The 25019-nt window shown below is 31.1% G+C and overlaps 2 protein-coding genes across 2 annotated transcripts; one reads left to right on the top strand and one right to left on the bottom strand.

Annotated features, from left to right (window-relative positions):
• Positions 1–7811: 7811 nt before the first annotated feature.
• On the bottom strand, positions 7812–9134 carry LOC144544817 (putrescine hydroxycinnamoyltransferase 3-like). Its single transcript, XM_078293365.1, has one exon. It carries the CDS (start codon positions 9132–9134, stop codon positions 7812–7814), a length of 1323 nt encoding a protein of 440 aa, XP_078149491.1.
• A 6578-nt stretch (positions 9135–15712) lies between these two features.
• On the top strand, positions 15713–24951 carry LOC144544889 (putative inactive beta-glucosidase 14). The gene is made up of 12 exons (XM_078293426.1): positions 15713–15862; positions 16080–16139; positions 19033–19042; positions 20470–20528; positions 20887–20962; positions 21043–21205; positions 21279–21531; positions 22017–22132; positions 22725–22974; positions 23053–23155; positions 23655–23763; positions 24740–24951. The coding sequence occupies exons 1-12, from the start codon at positions 15737–15739 to the stop codon at positions 24948–24950; spliced, it is 1536 nt and encodes a 511-aa protein (XP_078149552.1). The 5' UTR covers positions 15713–15736; the 3' UTR covers position 24951.
• Positions 24952–25019: the final 68 nt, after the last annotated feature.

Here is a 25019-nt window from a genome sequence, read left to right as displayed (position 1 = left end):
TCTTACAGATGCATCCTGGGACAGCACAAAAAAGACAGGTACAGCTTTTTTCTGTTTTGACGCAGAGGGGGAGCTTATGCATGCTCACACAGGTCACACTACATGCGAAGACCCTTTTGATGCCAAGGCACAGGCTGTACTTGAAGCACTGAACTATGTTAAATAGGCTCAGCACATACCTGTGACTATATGTTATGATTGCAAGTCTTTGGTGGATGCTATAATACAGGGAGATTGCGCAAATATTCCTTCCTAGAAAGCAGCGGAAAAGGTAGCATGACCTATGCTATTATACTAGGAAGCGGCTGGCAGTATCATCATACGACATGTAAGCAGGACATTACTCACGCAACCACATAACATGGCAAATTGGGTGCGCACAATGGGTACCACATTAGAAGGAACGATACCGGAGTATGTAGCGGCACAGAATAACATCAGTCAGATCCTTGATAAGGGTCTGTTCAGACACAACGATCAGCAGTAGGAAAATTGGGTCAGGAAAAATACTGGTAAACCGTACCTACAGTAGGTAGAAGTGCAACTTGGAGGTACCAGTAACGGTGAAGTTCTTTAGGTTGCTTTCATATGTTAAATTAGGATAATTTGTTGCTTTCATAGGTTAAATTATTGAATGGAGCAAAGCAAGTAATAATTACAATGAAGATTATTTTTCTACTTGTTCTCGTTTTGATTTTTTTCGGTACGTAATTAATTAGTTTCATTTCATATATATATTAATTATTACAGCTAGCTAGCTAGCTGGAACTATATATTATTATGATTTTTTGTTTTTCAATAAAATAAATTTAATTAGGTCCAACACCAACAATAAATGTGTGTGATGAAATGGAGTTGTATTTGCTATTATATTGCACTGATCAGGGACGGCGCAATTTCAAAATGGATTGAACTCTGAAATTGTGTCAATAAAAATGTGGGGAACAAAATTTCGGAAGCTGCATCAAAAGCTGATGTCAAGACAACAAATGTCATTGCCTCTATGACTGCTAGCAGATCGACGAATATATATATATTCATCGATATGCTAGCAGTCATACAGACAATAACATTTGTTGTCTTGACATCGGCTTTTGATGGGGCTTCCGAAACTTTGTTCACCACATTTTTGTTGGCACAATTTGGGAGTGCAATCCATTCCGAAATTGCACCGTCCCTGATCAGTGCAATATAATGGCAAATACATCTCCATTTCATCACATGCATTTACTGTAAGTGTTGGACCTAATTAATTTATTTTATTGGAAAACAAAAAATAATAATATATAGTTCTAGATAGCTAGCTAGCTGTAATAATTAACGACATATATATGAAATGAAATTAATTAATTACGTACCAGAAAAAAACAAAACGATAACAAGTAGAAAAACAATCTTCATTGTAATTATTACTTGCTTTGCTCTATTCAATAATTGTTTCACTCGGTGATGTCCCGCAGGGCAGTAGCCTGGCAGCCCCACCTATTTTTTGTCTTCTCCTGGCATACTGCATCCCCGTAGTACACCTCCGCCTTCGACCGAACCTCCTCCGTTTAGGTTCTCCACACTAAAAGCATATGGCTTATCTTTTATTGGACCACCTCGCTCATCTCAAAAGATATGAAACAACACCTCATCATCTTCCTGAGTTTGAACAAATATTTATAGTGTTTCTTTTTGCTAAATAAAGTTTTTCTGCTTTGTCACCATTAATCTTTATATGCGCGCCTCCATAGATATTAATGAATTGTCAGACCAATATATAATTATAAAACAACAAGTTAAGTTAAATTTGAGCATTTAATTATCTACTAAAAATAAAATTACTTAAATAATCCTGCAAATTCTAATCCATTAATAAATTAGAAAATGGTCGTTCCAGATATTTCTCAAATTCTTATCTCCAAGAAAAAAAATGACAGTTTGGTCCGAAATTTTTATTTAATATAAAAAATATAAAATTTTCAAGTCTACACACATTTTGAAAAAAATTTCAAATCTTCCAATTTTGGTAAATAATCTACCAGAAATAAGCCTTATGTACGGTAAATTATTCAACAAATTTAAAATCCTATTTCTAGTAAATAATTTATCACAAATAGAATTTCTGATTTTTTATTTTAATAAAATAAAAGATGTTATATTTTTTATTTTTTAGTAATATTAGAATTTTTATTTTAATTAAATAGAAGATGTTATACTTTTGAGAAAAAATACGTAATATTAAAGTTTTTGGAGGGATACATGAAACTCCAACTATATTTAGAAAAAAATAACCCTTTTATGTATTGAAAACATGTCATTAACATGTGTGTTTGTTGAGTATTTTTTTATAAACATGTGTCACTCAATAATTGTTGTGAGTTTGAACAAATATTTATAGTGTTTCTTTTTTCTAAATAAAGTTTTACTGCTTTGTCACCTTTCATCTTTATATGCGCGCCTCCATAGATATTAATGAATTGCCAGATTAATATATAATTATAAAACAACAAGTTAAGTTAAATTTGACCATTTAATTATCTCCTAAAAATAAATTTACTTAAATAATCCTGCAAATTCTAGTCCATTAATAAATTAGAAAATGGCCGTTCCATATTCTTCAAATTCTTATCTCCAAGAAACAAAAGGCAGTTTGGTCCGAAATTTTTATTTAATATAAAAAATATAAAATTTTCAAGTCTACACACGTTTTAAATAAAACTTCAAATATGCCAATTCTGGTAAATAATTTATTGAAAATAAGCCCTACATATGGTAAATTATTCAACAAATTTAAAATCCTATTTCTAGTAAATAATTTATTAGAAATAGAATTTTCTCAGGTTAATAACGGATAGTGAAACAAATTTTTCTTAGGTTACTTTTTTTTAGCTATTTCTATTGTTTTCTTGTTGTAATTTAACTTTTTTTTTAATAATAATATCTTTTTTTTTTATTTTGCAGGAGGACATAACTCAGAAGAGGGTTATTATTGCAATGAGACTTTTTTCTCACTCGCAGAAAATTTTTCAGAGTGCGCAAGTAGTGAATGGTCTGATGTAAAATTGTTGGAAGATTTTTTTTCTTTGTCACGGTGTATATGTTCACAGAATTATTGAAAGAATTTTACTAGTTAATTGAATTATGCTGATTTGTTTACAGGATTGGATGATGTGTTATGTCAATAATGTAGCCTTTGTTGTTCATGCTTTCAACTTTGTTCACAATTTATGATAAATTTTGTTTCAAAAATATGAATTTATATTTAAAAATTTTATTTTAAAAATCATTAGGTTCACAGAATCATTTCATATAGTTTACAGAATTAAGGTTTACATCTACCAAATTATCACGCAAAGGATACAGAATTACAAAGACAGAATGTACAAACGTTTCAACAAAGATCTTCTAAAAGGTTCTAAAAATAAAAAATAAATTAGCTAAAAATATATTTTTTTTTTTGTTAACATAATTTAAATTTGGTTCTGGTTCAATAAATATCTTCTATAATAATATTTTTTTTTTTTGTTTACATAATTTATGCATATATTTGTAGAATTTAAATATGGTCCTGGTTCAATAAATACATCATAGAACGTGGTCGTATATATCTTCTAGAAGGTGGTCTCGATTTTAACTGCCAATTGGACTTTGTTCGTTGACCACGCGGTTTCATCTGGAGAACATCCAGTGAATATGTTTACAGGATTTTGTCCATACAATTATCGGATCTGTTGAATTAGTTTACAGGATCAGTTGAAAATGTCCGGGAATTTTTCGGGGACGGAGGTTCGGAGATTGTTAGCTGCTTCCTTAAATTAAATCAAAGTAAGTAGGTAATTAGGAATAAAAAATTGTGAGGTGACTTTGAATATTAAAAAAAAATTGAATGAACTGTCCCTCAAACTAATTATGTAATTCACATGTTATTCATGTTTGAAACAAAATTTTTTTAAGTGCTCAAACGCTGGTATCTCTGTGAATTTGAACTGGCCCTCAAACGTTGTAATTCTTGACGGGCCTTCATAATAAGGCCTTCCGATCTTCTAAAGTAAGTGAAAGTTTGAGTTTGGATCCGTGACCGTTCAATTGAAATGAAACATGGGAGTTCCTTTGCTCGAACGGCTGGATCCAAAGTCAAATTTTGAGTTACTTTAGAGGAAAAACCTAAAAGATTGCTCTCTCTTTTTTTTAATTTGTGTCTAATAAAAATAGTCGAACATATGACAGCAGAAACAGCATATAACGGGTATGAAATGGATGAGTTTGTTCCTGTAGCATTCCAGTCATTCGAGAGTAGCCACAAGATCACAAGCAAGTGAGCAAGAAAACCGAGAAACTCCCTTAACCTCTGTCTCCTTCTCGTCAGCACCGCAATAAGGCTGCCGATCGACACACCTTCTTTCTTTTATCTTCTGTCTATTTTTTCCTTCATCATTTTTTCTCATTTCCTTTTCTCCCTTCCTTTGTTCAAATTGGCAGCATCTAACTTCAATAGCCCAGTAAAAATTTAGACGGATATGTATATATATGAGTATCTTACTTTTAATTTCTAGATTAATCCAAACCGACATTAGTCAAGTCGGTAGAATAAACAATATGAATTATCTAGAAATTGTATAACCCACAGTGCAGGAGTATAAATAGATGATGCGCGTAGTAACAGAAATGCAATTGTGTACTACAAAGGATTTTATCTCCTTTGAATATAAGAGAAGTTAGTTAATAGCTTGCTCCTCTAGATCTCTTATAAAATTTCCACATTTTTCTCTTTTTGTTTTCTTGGAATTTCATATACCCTAAAAAATGAACAATTTGTCTTCACAATTCCCCAATCAATGAACTAAATATTTCTCTTAAACTAGCTATATATACTTTTTTTTAAATAAAGGCTAAAATGATTACTGCATAAATTTAAAATGTGTTATAATAGAAAATCTAGTTAATTGAATAAATTTGTGACCTTTTTAAAATTTAGAAGGGTAAATACGATATTATGTATTTTAGAAAGGAAAATAGGTAATTAATATTGTAGTTTTTTTAAAGGTGTACCAAAGTTATTACTCCGTCACATTATGTTTACTGTTTTCAAGGAATGGTACCTAGTTGCATAAATTAATTATAAGTTTAACAATTTCAAACAGTCAGTTTAATATGGCCCAAGTTGCACCTTTTGCACTTGACCAGGATCTAAACATGTGCTATATGTTAGAATTAAAATGAAGATATATAGCTTGTTATTCCCTTGAGATATACATCTTGCAACCACTACTAGTACTGTCAGAATAAAATAATTAAACAAAAAAGAAAGTCAGAACTCCGGGTGCAAATCATATCCATATCTATTTTTATTGGTAAAACCATTGTCAAGCAATTCATATCCATATCGGATATTGGTAAAATTATATCCATATTTTTTTTTTTTGAATATAAATACAGATCATATATTATAAATATATTATAAATGAATACAAATACAGATCAAATATTATTAAACGGATATACATATATAATTTTAATAAATAATTTAAATATTGTAGCAAAACTAATGTATTATTCAATACGGATATTCGATAATTATGGTCAACAAAATAATTTTTATCATGTCAAATTATTAAGTCATTACAAAAAATATATCTCGTTACTAAAAACTAATGACCAACATTATTATATTTTTAATCAAAAGATACCACCAAAAAAAAAATATTCCCTTCTAAATAAACAATAAAAATATATGAATAAAAATAATTATTCATATCTATATGCGCACAAACGGATATCCTAATTTTTTGTAAAATTACAGATATGGATAATTATTCATATCTGTATCTGTATTCACTTCCAAAACTGTAACCGTATCCATGAAAATCATATATATATGCAAATTATCAGTATCCAAATATCCGAATCCGCAAAAATCTAAATACAATCTAGATAATAGTGTATAGTATCTGATTCGTTTGCACTACTAGTAAGAACACACAATTATATAAACGATCAAGTGTACTACATCTTTAGCTGTTCAACAATAAAAGTAGGATTAAATCTTAATCTGTACTAAGAAACTAATTTTTGGTTGTCTTAATCCGCAGATAGATGCTAAGGAGGGTTAATTTAGAGGTAAGGTCAAGACAAGGATTAAGATTTGAGGTAAAAAGTGACTAAAGGAGGAATTTTTAATCCGTATTAAGGAATCTATGTTCAGAATTATTAAGTGATTAAAAAGGTTAAAGAAAGTGAGTGAACGCTTCATATTACTTAATCCCCTTTTCCAAACAGCTCTAGGGACCAGAAACCCTGAGAATTATTTATTTTTAGATAAGTAAAAATATTTTTCAAAGAATCAGAATTTTCTATGTCATGAGTCATGACCGGCATCTGACAAAAACTGGAATGGGACACACATTACAATTAAGAGGAGGGTTCAAATGCCTCCATTTTTTGTGCCTCCATCATGCCTCCATTTTTAAAAAATTTAATAACTCAAAATTTAAATCTTAAAATTCAAAATAAAACCGTTGGATATGAACTATATCATCTTAAATAGTTCTTAACTTATCTGTGTTAACTGTTTTGTAGCTTTCTCGTTACATGTACAAGTCTAGTCTTATAGATGTTAATCTAAGTGTGTTGTAAAATAGACAACAAATGCTACAATTTTTTTTTTTTATGGTTAGTGGTTAAAACTACCACTAACAAATAGGATTCAATCTTGATGTTAAATACCCTTGGCTGGTGCCATGTAAACATATAAAAAAATATTCTTTGATCAATAAAATATGAGAGGGAAAGGTGATTCATGGGAGTTTTGTGTTATTTAATTTTATACAAGTAATTTTGTCATCATGATCAGCTAGAATTGGCTATGTTTTAGGTATATGATAATTGTAATATTATATGTTATATCTATTGGTTCATTTATTTAGAGTGATTAGAAGTAGGTATCAATTATTTTCATATCATGTAATATTTAGGAATAGTGGTTGTTATTTAAAAAAAAAGTAGTACGTGATGTATTAATCAGTGGAGCCTTCCCTCTATATATATGAATATTTTTTATATATGAATAATCAATTAAGCAATCAAATACAATGGAAAATTTAGATCGATTTTGTCACTATAGACGGTTGTCACAATAGTCAGATAAAGTAAATGCAATATTAAAAAAACTGACATATAAGTGACTTACAAGAGCTTCGATTAATGAACTCACATAATATTAATATACAGATGGTGATGAAAATTTGAGTTTTCAAATTTTAGGTTTCAACATTTTATTGCTTAATATATGTTTTAATTATTAAGTACAAATTAAGAAACAGTATTCAGCCATGGAAGTTATCATTAAAAATGAAAAGAAAGAAAATTGAAAAAGAATCACACAAAGAAAAAACAAAAAGGAAAATGAAAACGATGTGCAGTCCGATGGGTATCACATCGAATTCAATCCGATATCTGATCGGAGCTGTCTGATTCGTATAAAGATTTGTTCAAAATTGATCAGCGTGAATCTTAAAATTGTGCACAGGAATTTAAAAATAACTCTTGCCAAACAAGTATGATCATTATTTGCATAAAAATGATGAAAATATTATATATTAGAAATAATTCTAAAAAAAAAAAAAATACATGCTATAAATTGAAAGATACATATTGTCAAACAATTATGATTGCTTGCATGACAAGTTTATTTATTTTAAGCAACCTAATAAAAATTAAAATCACCATGCCAAACAGATTTCTGTTTGCTTCTTTTGAATCGCTTGTTGTATCATCCTCTAAATCCTGATTCATTAATTTCTGATTGGCAATTGGGTCCCGCCCCGTAACTAATCAAGGGAATAGCAGTTATTTTTAAAAATATCATGGTTGTGATCCAATAACGGCACGATTACGTCTATGCTTCCATCTCTCAAGTAAGAAGGCAAAAGGTACAACAATCCTTCAGTATCAAAGTATTGAGGCATTAAATTGCAGGGACTACAGTTTCCGAAATCCAAATCATACAATGGAAATGTTAACCAACTTTCAACCTCTAAATCTGGACTCAAGATTCTCTTGTTCATAACAGCAGTGCTAACCAATCCCTCATTGCTGACAATGTCAGAGTTCGTGAAATCTATGAACGATTTAAAGTAACTATCATTTACCTTTGCCACGGCATCATGTATCAGTTTGACTGCATAACAGAGTGGTCGATTAATGAGTTCTCTCACCTTTGAACGAGGGAAAGCCCATAAAACAAGGTTGCCAAAATACTCGTTTGGTACCTTTGGATCCATTCGCATCCGACCATTCACCGAGATGCGTATTTGGGTTGTCTCATCACCGTCAAGGCCCCGTGCTTTGGTGATGACCCTCCAAAGATGACCTAATGTTGTCGCGAATCTACTATAGGGTTTTGGGACTCCAGCTGAGGCCTTAGCTCGGAGCTTGTTGATGAAATTGATGGTGAAATGAACCTTGTGGATTACTATTTCTTCTTCTTCTTCTCCATTTGATTTGTTACCATTAGTTTTTATTGTATATTTGTTCTTCATATACTTGGTTTTGTGATGATCATATTGTATGACAGGTGGTTCACGGGGTTTGAATAAGATGTCGCGTGTTCGCAAAGGGATCGGATGGATGGCAATACCTCTAGTTGCAAGACCCCATGCAACCAGAAAATTACTTTTGGAATGTCCATCTGCAACAAAGTGGTGATGTGTGAAAGCAAGAACCAGGGACCCGCACGTGAAACGTGTGAGCTGCACTTGTGCCACCTCCTCAACACCATAGAGGCTCGGATACATTCTCTCGATTTCTTTGGTTGGTTTAGAGGGAAGCACATTTTCGAGTTTAGAGTCGACCGTGGCCTCGATAAAACGAACACCCTGGTCATTAAGGAAAATGACCGAATGGCCGTTATCTGGATCCTCACCAAGCCTTCCGGCGAATTCACGATATTCGGAAAGGACCTTAGAGAGCCCTTCCTCAATAGCAATGTTAGAAATTAGGGTTGGAGGATTGAAGGCATAGATGCAAGCAACGTGTATGTTATAGGTAATCTTGTCAAAAACGCTCAAACGGAAATGATGGTTTGTGCTAGGTGCATTGCCATTATTGTAGGCTGGCTTCACAAGCTTAGAACTTTCTATGGTGATCTTCATGTTTGATTTTTAGGCTTATATTGTATCTAAGCTGCTATGGGGTTTCGCTATCTTCATTTCGTGCAATATTGATCTGGAGTTCTTATATAGAGCCTAAGAAATCAGTAAGGGGTAAATTTGGTATCTAATTGATTAGGTTATTATATTTGATTGATACTTAAATTTTAAAAAGGATTAAACTACTACATCTATTTTTTTAATTTTACATTTAATTTAACAGTTGAGGTTACGAATGAAATTAATTTAACTGAAGGAATACAATATTAGAAAATAAATTTCTATATCTTATATGAAGGGAAGTTAATCGGACTGAATAAGTAATTTAGCTTATTTAACCATTATTTTATTTTATTTTTTCTATTTTATTTTTTTGTTTGATAATTTAAGTGTAAAGTTTACTCGCCTTGCTTCAGGATTAAAAAAATGGGACAAGGCCACTATCATGTCAAGTTTTGCACGTGTCAATATATATGGTTTTTAGTTCTGCTAGTGGCGTGTCATTCAATAAATGGTCCAGTTGAATAAATTAAGTTTAGGAATTTTGAAAAACAGCGTAAAATTAAATGATCACGTATACACAAAATTTAAAAGATGCGAAGTTTAAAATGTCCTATTATATTTGTGTCTGAATCGTACTTCATATTTTATTCTAATCGCTTAACATAATAGGGGCACACATAAGTGTGTAGGTAAATTATTAGAATAATTATTTTAGTACCCGCGTTACAGTACTCACACTGTACTTGCGCTACAGTACCTGTACTTAGAATAATGATGTACTATGGTCCGCACTCATTCCCACGTCAACCTTCATAAATATAAATACGCACATCAACCATTGTAGATAAAAATATTTGAAAGATAAGATATTAACACTTCAAAATTAAGATATTAATAATTTGATGCGTAACTTGTTGTGACCATCCATTTTCCAATTTCTCAATTATCCCCGCGTCAATCTTTCTCTAACAAAAACAATCGAACTCATAAGTATAAATACTTATATGCCAATTATTCATTCTATTTTTACAAATTTATATCCTATATATGCCAATCATTTAATTTATTTATTAATGTCATAAAAATATGATGGCTCACATAAACCATGATTGAATTATTACTAGTATTTAACATTATCCCATTCTAGTATATATAAAATGCATAATTTTAATCTCTCAAATATAATTATTCAGACTTAAAAAAATGTCATTATCTTGATGAATCACAATCAACCATAGCATGCTTTGTAGAGCTAATTAAGGCTATTTTCTAAACTTGCACACCACACACATCCTTTGAATTTGCAAGACATCTAGCTGATTGTGATATATATAAATATTTCAATTTTAATAGCCATATCCCGGCTATATCCTTTCAATATTTTTTATTTTAATTTTTTTTATAATATCACAGGGATATTTCTCTGCAAAGGCTGACTTGGTATTTGACCATAGATAGTCTAAGGTCATCACAACATTTGTGAAAAAAAAAAAGGAATAGTTTATGAATGGGATAGGAGTTGAATGGAATTGTGGATGAGTGAAAAAGGGGAAATGGGCCTTCTCAATGGGCTGGAATAGGCCCAAAATCTTACTGCACCAGAAATAGGCCTTCTCCGTCTGTTGTATTTTTTTTTTATAGTCATGCAATTATTTCTATATTAATCCATTGATTCTCAAATCTTACTGCACTAGAAATAATTGCATGATTGTTTATCAATGGATAATTGACAATCAATTGAGACTTTGTTGATGCTTTGTTGTTGGCAGCAACTAGTGCAGTAAGATTTGAGACTTTGAAGCATTTTGATACATTATCATCTTTTCTTCTTTTTTTTTACATACTTTCAAATTTATTGTTCAATTTTGTAGAGCACAAGCTATACATTGGCATGCTTTTGAAAGACACAACAAACAAATAAAGGTATATATGGTAATATTAAGGATTACAAATTTTAACAGCATGCAACATTCCTTGGTGTAACTGATCATCTGTACCAGTATCTTACTTTGCTTGATTGTAACCTGTACGTTAAAAGAGTAATTAGCTATATGTGTTTTACACTATTCATTTCTATGAGAATGCTGACTTTACAAAGACATCATGAAACATTTAGAAATTGAAATATACATATAAAATTCCAACGTGGGTCTTATGACCATAGTGGTAGTAAGTAAAATATCACTTTTTCAGATGAACATTTAGAAATTGAGTAAAGGGTTTGACATTGCATTGCCAAATGATTGATGTAGTAAACAGCATTTTTTAATTTTTTTTCTCCCTCAATCATCGAATGGAATGAAAAGTCAACAGTATCATGTAATCATACGCTTCTAATTTCTAAAACAATGGATTAATTATCTCCCCATCTAGGATTCCTTCAAAAAAAAATGATGGTTTAAATGATATTTTCCTCTTATTTAATTATTTGAGCACTAAATTATCTCTGTTGTATGTAATAAGAAATTATACAGTTGGTCAAGGATTTAAGTATTTTAAGTATATAATTTTTTTATATTTTAGATAAATTAAAGTTAAGTTCTTCCAGATAAATTCGAATGTAAGTTTCCACATTTAAGTATTGAAGTAGTTAAGTATGTAATTTTTTATATTTCAGATAAATTAAAAGTTAAAGTTCTTCCAGATAAATTCGAATGTAATTTTCCACCCAGAAAATATTATTTTAAATACTTAAGAGGAGAGTTCAAATGCCTCATTTTTTGTGCCTCCATCATGCCTAGGGCTGCTAATGAGTCGAGCCGGCTCGTGAATCAATGAGTTGAGCGGCTCAATATTTCATAACAAATCAGACTCGAAACTAAAAAATGCTCTAACTCGGCTCGGCTCGACTCATGTAAACACTTGGCTCAACTCGGCTCGACTTGCAAGCTCGCGAGTCGGCTCGTGAGCCGGCTCATATTACATGTTAAAAAAATGATCATTTAATTATTTTAAAGAAATGATTGAAGTGGGATAGAGATATTCTTGTAACTTTAAATTACATGTTGAAAAACTTTGATTATTTTTTAAAGAAATTTGAAAAAAAAAATCAATTTTTTAAAATAATTTCAAAATGCCGGCTCATATTACATGTTGAAAACTTTGAAATTTAAAATTTGAGTAGGCTCGCAAGCTCACGAGCCGAGCCGAGTTGAGCCAAGTGTTTACATGAGTCGAGCCGAGCCGAGCCGAGTTAGGGCATTTTTTAGTTTCGAGTCCGATTTGTTATGAAATATTGAGCCGCTCAACTCATTGATTCGCGAGCTGGCTCGACTCATTAGCAGCCCTAGGCATGATGAAGACACAAAAAATGAGACATTTGAACTCTCCTCTTAAGTATTTAAGATAATATTTTCTGGGTGGAAAATTACATTCGAATTTATCTGGAAGAACTTTAACTTTAATTTATCTGAAATATAAAAAATTACATACTTAACTACTTCAATACTTAAATGTGGAAACTTACATTCGAATTTATATGGAAGAACTTAACTTTAATTTATCTGAAATATAAAAGAATTATATACTTAAAATACTTAAATACTTAAATATTTTAATTTATCTTAAATACTTGACCAACTGTATAATTTCTTATTACATACAACAGAGATAATTTAGTGCTCAAATAATTAAATAAGAGGAAAATATAATTTAAACCATCATTTTTATTTGAAGGAATCCTAGTTGGGGAGATAATTAATCCATTGTTTTAGAAATTAGAAGCGTATGATTACATGATACTGTTCACTTTTCATTCCATTCAATGATTGAGGGAGAAAAAAAATAAAAAAAATGCTGTTTACTCCATCAATCATTTGGCAATGCAATGTCAAACCCTTTGCTCGGATTTCAAAAATTCCAACGTGGGTCTTATGAACATTTAGAAATTGAAATATCACTTTTTCCAAAATCTCTTTAAAACAATAATTTTGTATTTATAAAAAAAATAATAAAAAAAATTCTAAAAAATATAAAATTTGGTTTCGAAGCATATTTTATTATAAAGATCATGTTGAGCGGTTCGAATCAATTGTTCAAACTTTGAAAACAGATTTAAAATATGTGGAGCATATTGGAGCACAAAATCATGCATTTGAACTCTCCTCTAGTAAATATTAGAGGATTCATAATGCATGGAGATTTTGTTGATGCTTTGATGATTTGAGGTTTTTTTTTTTTTTGATACATTATTTTTTTTTTACATAATTTTAAATTTATTGTTCAATTTTATAGAACACAAAGCTATACTTTCAAAGATTTTAGAAATTGAAATATACATAAAAAATTCCAACGGGGGTCTTATGACCATATTGGTAGTGGTTAGTGAAGAGTTGTGGCCATGTGGGTCTCATGACAACAACTTGACACCTAATGAATTCCAAATCCTCTGTTAGTTAGACTGGCGTACCTTTTGATGGAAATTTCAGATCTATGGCACTAAAAAAATATAAGCATGCATTTAATTTGAGACTCGATATGCTTAATTTAATGATTATCTAAAACAGAGGATGTCCTTTCGATATTAAAAGCAAGATTAATAATTACCAATTATACCTAAATATGCTAAACATTTCATCAATATCTATAAATAAGAAAGTTTCATCAATTGATCTTCATATTAATACGACTTGACCTCCATATATTTATAGAAAGTTTCATCAATTGAAACCAAACTAATTAAGTAATAAATATTAGCAAATTTATAACTGTATTAGTAAATAGAGGAGGGTTCAAATGTACCACGATTTTGTCCTCCAATATAGTTCACATCCTTTATCTTTGTTTGTAAAATTCGAATAGTCGATCTGAACCGCTCAATATGATCTTTATAATAAAAAATCCTTGGAAACCAAATTTTAAATTTTTTCGAATGTTTTCACTATTTTTTTACATAGGTACAATATTACTTTTTCAGATGGTCCAAATTCTCCTTAAAACAATATTTTTGTACCTATTTAAAAATGGGAGCACCTAGCTATCCCTCCGTAACAATCTTCCATTTCATCCCTCAATCATTAAACCAATATTTTTAACAATCTGTGAAGAATTTTGCAAATCTAAAACCACGAACGTTTTCTACATAATTTTCTCTTTCAAATGAGATTCATGATGACATACTTTTGAGTTGTTTGTCGCACAAGTATTCATATCTCATTATGCAAGTATTCATACATAATCAAGAAAGTATTTATCCGCATTGTGCAAGTGTAAATGAAAAGCTGGACACATCACTCATTCATCTTTTACACATTTTTAGAGATAGTTTTTTTTTCTCCATTCAATCTAACCAATATTTCTGATGATATGTGAGAAATTTTGCAAATTTAAAACCACGAACATCTTCTACATAATTTTATCTTTCAAATGAGATTTATGATGACATACTTTCGAGTTGTCCATTGCACAAATATTCATATCTCATAATGCAAGTATTTATACCTAAGATATTAAGTATTCATCCGCATCGTGCAAGTGTAAATGAAAAGTTGGACACATCACTCATCCATCTTTTACACATTTTTAGAGGTAGTTTTTTTTTTCTCCATTCAATTTAATCAATATTTCTGATGATATGTGAGAAATTTTGCAAATTTAAAACCACGAACGTCTTCTACATAATTTTATCTTTCAAATGAGATTTATGATGACATACATTCGAGTTGTCCATTGGACAAGTATTCATATCTCGTAATGCAAGTATTTATACCTAAGATATTAAGTATTCATCCGCATCGTGCAAGTGTAAATAAAAAAGCTGGGTATATCACTCATCCATCTTTTTACATTTGAACCCTCCTCTAGTAAATATTAGCGCGTGACACATTGACATACAACGAAACCAACAATTACAAATAAGAAAATTTGTATCTTAAATGACATTTTAAAAATGAAAAAATATCAATCAAAACATCGAGTATCTGACAATCAAATAAGGTGGTTTAGGTTTTTCTAAAATACTAAAATCATGATATCTATATGTGGCAAGTACGTGTGACGTGTACGTATCTAAATATATTTATACTTCTTCACGTAAAAATAAATAAATAAAATATGCATTAAATAAAAAAAAAACATACTATTTGATTTGAGGGTTGATATTCAATCTAAAATTTTATCTTTCAATCAAAACCGTTAACGAATTAGGACATCTACGTGCTTAATATAAGAATGATAATTTGTCTTCTTGTTATATTTTTGAGATAGATACTTCGGTCATATATAAATTATCAATTGATCTATTATTCATTTATTAGCTGTAAATTTTTAACGGATAGAGTATGAATACGATTAGTTTTAGATGGATAAAAAATTAAAAATTATAAAAATGTCTCAACTATATTATCCACCAGCATCCCTATCTTGATGGGACCTTCCAATTATAACTCTGAAAAGTAAATAGGAGCCGAAAGTGGTGCATAGGAAAAATCACTTTTTTTATCATTAAAAAATGGCATGTCTTTTGTTCTGTTGGGAAAGAGAATGAAAGAGTCTTTTTTTTTTCCCCAGAAAAAAAAGAGAATGAAAGAGTCACATCATGCTGGCAGTCGGTGCCAAGGTTTATAAAAAGCGAAGAGAGAGCTCTCGAGAGAAAACATAGAAAGATGGATTTGAGAAATGGCTTGTTTATTGTTCTCTGTTTGCAATTCTTTCTCTCTAATGTCAGTTGCCTCCACAGAAACCAATTCAAATCTTCCTTTCTCTTTGGAACTGGTACTTCCTCCTATCAGGTACGTTTCGTTATTTTTATTCGTTATTAATGGAAATATACATAGCTCTTACACCTGCTTATATGCACTGAGCAAGAAAGGAGATTCATATTTACATCTAACTTCATTCCAATATTTGATATTTGCCCATTTCAAGATATATAGCCTGTTTGGTTTCTTTAAATGAAAGGCGACTTGGTTTTTTTTTTTATTAATTCCATTCTCAAACTTTTAATAGATTGAAGGAGCATACTTAGAAGGGAATAAAGGTCTCAGCAATTGGGATGTTTTCACTCATATTCAAGGCAAGTTTTCTGAGAACTTCATCCATTTCTCTCTGCACTTTTCTTTTTTGACATTTTGTGTGGTTTACATAAAAAATTGTTGGTTGGGTACACGCAAACAAGGGATGTAAAAAAGACACGGCGTGACCGAATATGTCATGTTATGGCTCAACTCCTTTACGGCTTAGCAAGTGTGCCAGTCAACTGTCATGACTCGTGTGTCCCATGTCATGACTATTTGTGTGACATGATCATCTTTTATAAATTCTACCACGGCACGACACATCACTTGGTCACTCGAGACATGTGTAATTAGAACCGTTAGATCTTAATTTATTGGTGAATCTTAAATAAACTAACTTATATTATGAAAAAAATAGTTAAATGTGATCAAACATAACAAACGTTACCGGTCATGTTTGAACAAGTCACATTCGGTCACAACGTGACTAACATGTTGTAACAATTTACGTGCCGTGAACATCTTTTCAAATTTGATCACGACATGCAAAATCTGACTTGATGATGCCACAACATAACACATGACCCAAGTCACAACACTGCACGACATGTTACGTATTAAATCCATACGTACGCAAAGCCCCATAACGTGTAGTTGTAGCGGGATTAAGAAGGTACAATTATTAGATAGATAATTAATCTTCTCTTCAAAAACTTCACAAGTAGTGGTTGCCTGTTCCCCATGAGTACATTTTGCGTAGCTCGATGCTGGTGCGGATGTGTTGGACAAAACCCCACTCTTTCTTCCTCAGTCGAGGAGTTGGTGTCGAGTAGCAGAGGAGAGGAGCGGGAGTACTCAGTGGAAGCGATGCAAGCATCAATCAAAGACATTAGTGCCTGAGGGTGGGAGAAAAGGATATGGCATCATCGAATAGGCTCCGTGAACTAACTCGAAGGAATATTTCTTAGAACAGCTCCATAAGAGAGATGATCTTTTATTATTTTTATAAGGGAAAAATGGGTAATTCATTAATTTAAAATAAATATTAATAGAAAAGTCAATTAATTGAGTAAATTTGTGAGTTTCTGAAATTTTGAAGGATAAATATGATATTATAAACATTAGAAAGCGAAATGCCTAATTTCAAGGTTTTTAAGGGGTATACATGAAATTTCCCCTTATTTTAAATACAAATTTAGTAAATTATCTCAGTGCTCACCATCAGGATCTGTTCCTTCAATCTCAGGGAAGTTCAACAATAGAATATAATATAATTAACAACATATTATATATGTTTTGGACTAGTCCTCTATCCATTTGAGGTCCTTTTATAAATGTTTCCTAAATATAAGTATTTATGCTAAGTGGTTATTACTTATTAGTAGGCAATTCGCCTCAAAGAAAATATATATATGCCATGTGATATATATATATACAGATATCATGTGGGCTGGAGTCTGGAGATGGCAACAAAGTTTGACTTTTAGAAGTAGTTAATTGTAGGTACGTAACCGTCCCCCCAACTACAATCCTCTCCAACAATTCTCTAACTCTAATTGTCAAAGACTTTGACAGTTAGACAACTTTGATTAAAATAAAGAAAATCAATGCTGAGTATTCCAGTATTCACAGTGTTTTACAAAAGTTTTTATATTGTTTTAGTAACTGATCTTAATATTGATAACTATATTTTCTCCCAATTTGCCTCCTAGTCAAAAATAAAAACATTTATTTCACCCACTTTTTTTTTTCTAACGATCTATAAAGAATTTTGCGAATTTGAAAATACGAACATTTTATACTTGATTTTCTCTTTCAAATGAGGTACATGATTAAGTATTTTTGAATTTTCTGTGTCATTTTTTTTACCCACCAGGATGATAAAACAACTCAAATCTTAATATTTGCGCTAAAACAACTCAATTTTTAATATTGCTTCAAGAACTAATATTTGCGCTAAAATAACTCAATTTTTAATATTGCTTCACGGAAGTCTTAATATTTGTTTTCCACATCTTAATATTATTCAAACAAGTCTTAATAATCATAACCCAAATGGGGTGCAAATAAAAGTATACAATAAGAAAATGCAGTGTTGCATTAACACCTCAAGGGGCCTGATTCACATCCCAAAAGATGCTTCCGCAGATTGGGGCCTGAATCACATTCCCAAACTAATTATAAAATTTATAAAATATACTTGATTAACAAACTAATTATAAAATTACTCCCTATCCTAAATTTTTGCCTCACCCCGTCTCACACCCTTCAGCCGCCCCAGCATATTATAGCTCCTTTTGGTGCTTTAAATATAACACAGATTTGGCAGCTTTTATTGCATCACAATTAAGCAATTTCATCTCTCAGTAGGAAAAGATAAAGTCAGGGCCCTCTCCACAAGAAAAAAAATGATAAAAAATATTAATATCACTACCTCGAATATACAGTAGATTTTTAAACTATCATACAAAAAGTTGAGTTCTCATCCTCAAATATATATACAGTATCATTTTGGTCATATAAAGACATAAAACTTAACCTCTACAAAACTACTCCTATCATCATGTGTTCACATTTTAACAAGGTATTTTCCAACAAATCTAAAAAAAACAAAATAATGAAAACAACGAAGCTAAACATTATGGTATTTTTAAAGGACCACAAATCACATAAACTTAAGGGACCATTAAGTAATTTACATTTGCGGGCTTTGTCAAGCTTGTGCTGAGCCAGGTAAAACTGTCCGAGAGTTATGTAAGGCTACGCCAACTCGGATAAACTCATGAGTTCATAACTAATCAATAATTTTATTTCATAGAATAAGAGGGCATTAAATTATTGGTAATGAAAACCCCTTTTGACAACTAAACGACTAGAAATCATGAGCCAAAATCACTAATATCATATAGATTGCACAGTATCAGAAGTCTACCTGATACATAAACACAAATTCCAGTGATTAAGACAAGATAAAACTTTTTGAAAGAATCAACAAAATACAGTAAGTGCTACTTTAGATAAAACTTTTTGAAAGAACCAACAAAATACAGTAAAACTTTCTTCGAGAATATTGCATTTTGGGATTAGTCTTCATGCTCAATTAATTTATCTAACATAAGCATACCCTATAAATTCACTAAGAAAATCCGATTTCACTCAGACTGATCATCTTGAATAAGACAAGATCGAGGTTCTTTTGCGATTCTGACACAATGCCTAGTCGATGACGCCACTTCTCCTTGCTGACTGGCCTACAACACCTATACCATACTATACTATTAATGTTGTCAGAACCTGTGCCAGCATGGGCTGGCCAAAATTTGAATATTTTTTTTTGAAATCTTAGCAGCTGTTGCTAAGCGAATTTGAATATTTCTTAAGGCTATATGAGAGCCAAGTTGTGGCTTTGTCGAAATTGTGTGACCATTTGCTCATTATTACAAGCATTAGAGCTTAAAAAAATGCATAGCTCACTTAGACAAGATAAGTTTCATACAAATACAAAGACCTACACCATCCCATACTTTTTTTGGAAAAAAGTGGTCTTCGCCACCGATTTTCATTAGAAAATCTTTTTCTGAAGGACGATTTTCATTAGAAAATCATTAGGGGTGAAGATGATACCAAACTAGTACCAACTCACCTAAGTTCTTACATCAATCTCATATCTAGAATTATTACAAAACACCTAAGTTCTCACATCAATCCTTATATCTAGGATTATTACAAAACAACACCATCCCATAGTTGTAAGAACCCGTAACAGCAGGTATCAACCAAAATTTGAAGTGTTGCTTAAGATTATTTGAGAGCTAAGTTGTTGCTTCCTCAGAATGATTTGCTAAAATAAATTACAAACATATTAAGGTACACAAATATATAACAGGAAAAATAATTAATAATCGCAAGCTATTATTGAGATTAATTCTCAAATCGAACCTTCATCAGTCCGAATCTGGAACTCTCTCCATTCAATCTGCTCGGCCTCACCTTTAAAGAATATATTTTCTCCAATTAAAGAAATGAAGGGAAAAGAAAAGGCAGATGAATAGAAATTTAAATAGTTTAGAATCGTCCAATCTACCTGAAGTAACGACTCACGTTATTGATGAATATGGTTTATACACAGGCCCTAAATTTCCATGAATCTGATGAAGAGGTATTCATACCAGTACCCTGTTTAATTTGTGTAATGCTGGCGTAACTAGAAAATTAACTTAAAATTGATAAGATATAGAAAACTATCTGGTAATATTATGGGCTTAATTACTCAAAGTATGAGCACATAATATATTCGACAATTACCATGTTGGTATATTTGGTGAAAATACAGTTTTTTTTAATCAAAATGATAAATTTAAAATTTTGATGTTATGTTTCAGGGAAGATTATAGATGGAAGTAATGGTGACATTGCTGATGACCATTATCACCTGTACATGGTAAACTTGAAAAAAATGATTGATTATATCAGAAGATAATTAATTATTTAAACCAGAGGATTACATATATATAAGCTATATCTTAATTCTTAATAGATTCTCCTAGATAGTACACAATCCAGTCAATTTAAACTTATTTTGTTCACACAAGTAAAATTATTGTCTTCTGGTTTATTTGTATTAATTTGTTTAAGCAACACTAAGAAGACTTGACATTAATCAACCATGTGTACTTAACATGCAAGTACTGTACCTTATCTTACCAGTCAGGTCATGTATGTCAGTATCTGTACAAATTAACTTATCATGCATGCTATAAAAGTTGTTTATTTTAATCCCAAAATTAATATAATTACAGGAAGATATTGAACTAATGGTGCAGCTAGGGGTCAACTCGTACCGGTTCTCCATTTCATGGTCAAGAATCCTACCAAGTAAGTTCTGAATGCATGCTTTCTCTTGAAATTAATTAAGGATTTGTGTCTGCTATAATTATGATCTCTCTTTTTTGTAGAGGGACGCTTTGGAGACGTGAATCTGGAGGGCATAGCATTCTACAATAGAGTTATTAATGCTATTTTAGCAAAAGGGATTGAACCATTTGTTACAATATATCATTCTGAAATTCCACAAGAATTGCAAGATCGATACGGTGCATGGCTTAGTACTGAGATAAGGTACATTATCTATTTGTTAATGTCTTTAGACTTTGATTTGGTCAATGAAAATGTAATTAATGAATTGTTGCAGGAAAGATTTTGGGTATTTTGCGGAGGTGTGCTTCAAAGCATTTGGAGATAGAGTTAAATACTGGACAACACTTAATGAGCCAAATCTGATTAGTAAAACTTGTTATATGATTGGTGTATATCCACCAGGCCGCTGTTCACTTCCTTTTGGGAACTGTACTTATGGCAACTCTTCTGTGGAGCCCTACACTGCGGCTCACAATATGATTCTTTCTCATGCAACCGCAGTTCACATCTACAAAACATCGTATCAGGTAATGCCTACTAACAAATGTATTGATAAAAAAAATTAAAAAAATTTTACAACACGTCAATTGACCCTCTATTAATTGTAATATATGTTTTCCTATTCCAAATCTATCTTCTTCTCTTCAATTCCCCTTATAACCTAAAACATCTTCTATTTCTACGGACCTAACCTCTTTATTCCCTCTATTTTCACTATTTTCTGAATCACCCTATTCTCTCTTTTTCCACGTCAATTTTAATTGATAATAATTTGGATGTTGACCACTGAAAAGTGTGTAGTTTAGGGAATTTTTTAGAATTAAAGCATACATGATAAATATTGTTAATTAATTTGTAAATAAAAGATCATGTAATGTAACACAACATAATAATAAATTTTAGTGTACTGAAAATTTACGAAACATGCATATATGCATTAGACTTTCTACCTTTAAATGGTCATTTTTTAATGGTGCTTTATATATCTTAATATACTTTTCTTATAATTAAGGCAAAACAAGGTGGCACCATTGGAATAGTAATTGATGCTCAATGGTATGAGCCACTGGGGAACACAATAGCCGATACTTTGGCAGCTAAACGGGCATTGGCTTTTGATCAACACTGGTATGCATGGTTTTTTACTTTTTTCTTTTGAGATGGTATATATTCATTTGGTGTTGTCAATATTAATAACTGTAAGCAAACCACCGTGTACCATCATTAAGTTTACTCAGGATCGATGAACAAGACTAAATTAGGTTGCGGTTAAGGCCAACAGTAATCTTTGTTGAGGCAAAATCACATATAATAAGGTTTAAGTAGTATAACTAGGGACGGAACTAAAAAATTTAGATTTAGGGCACTAACACGTAAAATACACAGTGTGTAAATTAATACATAATTTGTGGTCACTGGAATTAATTTCAACCCAAGGTTATGTAGCCATAAAATGAATTCTAACCAGTAGACTACATGCACATATTTGATATTTTATGAGTGGGACTGAATTACATAGATATTAAAAAAAATTCAATTAAATTTCTATACACACATGATGACAAAAATTAAAATTATATGGAGGTAGCTAAATACCCCAGCATTAGTCATACACTTCGATATCAAGCTAATTAAGCTTTCTTGACAGGTATAGTGCTATATTTTCATTTAGCTTATGCAAATAAAATGATAATTTTGTTCCCATTTTGCAAATGTGAAGGTTCCTAGATCCAATATTCTTTGGAGATTATCCTTCCGAAATGCGCCAGATCTTAGGCTCAAATTTACCAACATTCACATCAGAAGAGAAAAACTTGTTGAAAGCCAAATTAGACTTTATTGGCATCAATCAATATACATCCACCTATGCAAAAGATTGTATATATTCTTCATGCCCATTAGACCTTTATAACGGAAATGCTCTTGTAAGTACAACTGGAGAGCGCAACGGACAGTTCATCGGAACACCAGTACGTATGAGATATTTCCTTCATCCAATTTTAGAACTTACAATAAATGAACATTAATTAATTTCCACAATTTTTTAGACAGGAAAGCCAAATTTTTTTTCGGTACCATGGGGTATTGAGAAGGTGGTCATGCACATGAAGGAAAGATACAACAATACCCCCATGTACATAACCGAAAATGGTAAATTTTCATATTGCAAAAAAAAAAAAAGGATAGAATTAATTTAACCATAATTTTATGAGGAATACACCGTTAGTTTTGTGCTCCACATCCTTATTTCCGTTCAATAGTCAATCCGAACTGCTCAGAATGATCTTCATATTAAAATTTGTTTGGAGACACATTTTTAGATTTGTTTTTAATTTGTTTACTATTTTTTCAATAGGTACAGAATCATTGTTTTCGGATGATTTTGGACCATCCAAAACAGTGTTTTTCTACCTATCTAAAAATAGTAAAAAAAATTCCAAAAATATAAAACTTGGTCTCCAAATACATTTTAATATGAAGATCATGCTAAGCGGCTTGAATCTGTTGTTCAAAGTATAAAAGAAAGATAAAGATGTGGAATATATAATTGGAACCGAAACTAATACTTATGCATTTAACCCTACTCTAATTTTATTATATGCACCTCAAATGAGTGGCAGTGATTGAAGCTTTGAAACTACTATTTCAGGTTACTCACAAGCAAGTAATAGCAGCATGACAGCCCAAGATTTCGCTAATGATATCGAAAGAGTGAACTTCATACATGAATACCTCACCTACTTGAACTCGGCTATAAGGCAAATTACAAATATTATACACCATTTTTTTTTCCCTTTTTTTTGGGTCAGGCTATGGTAGTTTTCAAAGTGCGGATTGGTCTGGTCTGTATTATGCATCTATATTTTTATTTTTAAAATTTAAATAGTCAATCTAGATCGCTCAATATGACCTCCATATGAAAATATATTAGGAAATCAAATTTTATATTTTTTTTACTATTCTTTTAATTAGATAGCAAATCGTTGTTTTTTATGATCCAGAATTTTAAATTAGGTGATTTTCTACTTATCTAAAAAATGTAAAAAAAGAAAAATATATATATATTTTAGTCTCAAAGTATACTTTTATATGGAGATCATGTTGAGCAGTTTAGATTAACTATTTAAATTGTAAAAATAGAAATACAAATTCATAGTACGGAGAGATCCGCGCTTTGCAAAGTATGATAGCGGCACTCCCTTCTTCTTATAGGGGGGGATTTCATTTATACCCCTAAAAACATGGAAATTATATCCCCCCTAAAATTCATAATATTATATATATTTACCGTTCTATACTTCAAAACTCACAAATTTACCCATATTAATGTCTTTCCTATTAATACTCTTTTTATATTTATTAAATACCCATTTTACTCTTCATTAAAAAATAGAAAAATGTAGAACATGTTTTATAAAAATGTCAGTCTTCTAATTGGATGGTTTTCGAGGGTAAATTGGTCATTTTCTACTTCTGATGCACACAGTAAAATGAGCCTTAATTGAAGGGTAAAATGGTACTTCATATATTTGAGTGATTTTTAAAGATTGGACAATAAAATGGGTCTTTGTGAGTTTTTGAAGTTTAGAATGGTAATTTTAGAGGGGGAATACATAATTTCCAAGTTTTTGAGGGGTATACATGAAATTCCTCCCTTTTTATAAGATAGATTATTACTACAAAAATGATCCCAACAAATGCATATTCAATCTTACCTTTTTGTTCTTATTGTAGAAAAGGAGCTGATGTACGGGGCTATTTTGTTTGGTCCTTCATTGACAATTTTGAATGGGGTTCCGGTTTTACTTTGAGATTCGGGCTTCATCATGTGGATTACAAGACACAAGAGAGAACGCCTCGATTGTCGGCTAAATGGTACAGCACCTTCCTAAAGGGATCTAAAATTGCAAAGAATGTGGGTACCGAGTTGAATTTGGAATATTGAAGTGTATATATATATGTAGCATGAAATTTTTTTATAATATATCTAGAATTTTTACGGCTATATTATGTA

This window comes from Carex rostrata, chromosome 27 (assembly GCF_964058835.1).
Source record: "Carex rostrata chromosome 27, lpCarRost1.2, whole genome shotgun sequence".
Lineage (NCBI taxonomy): Eukaryota > Viridiplantae > Streptophyta > Magnoliopsida > Poales > Cyperaceae > Carex > Carex rostrata.
The sequence above is the reverse complement of the archived record's forward strand: the minus strand, read 5'-3'. Positions and strand labels throughout refer to the sequence as shown.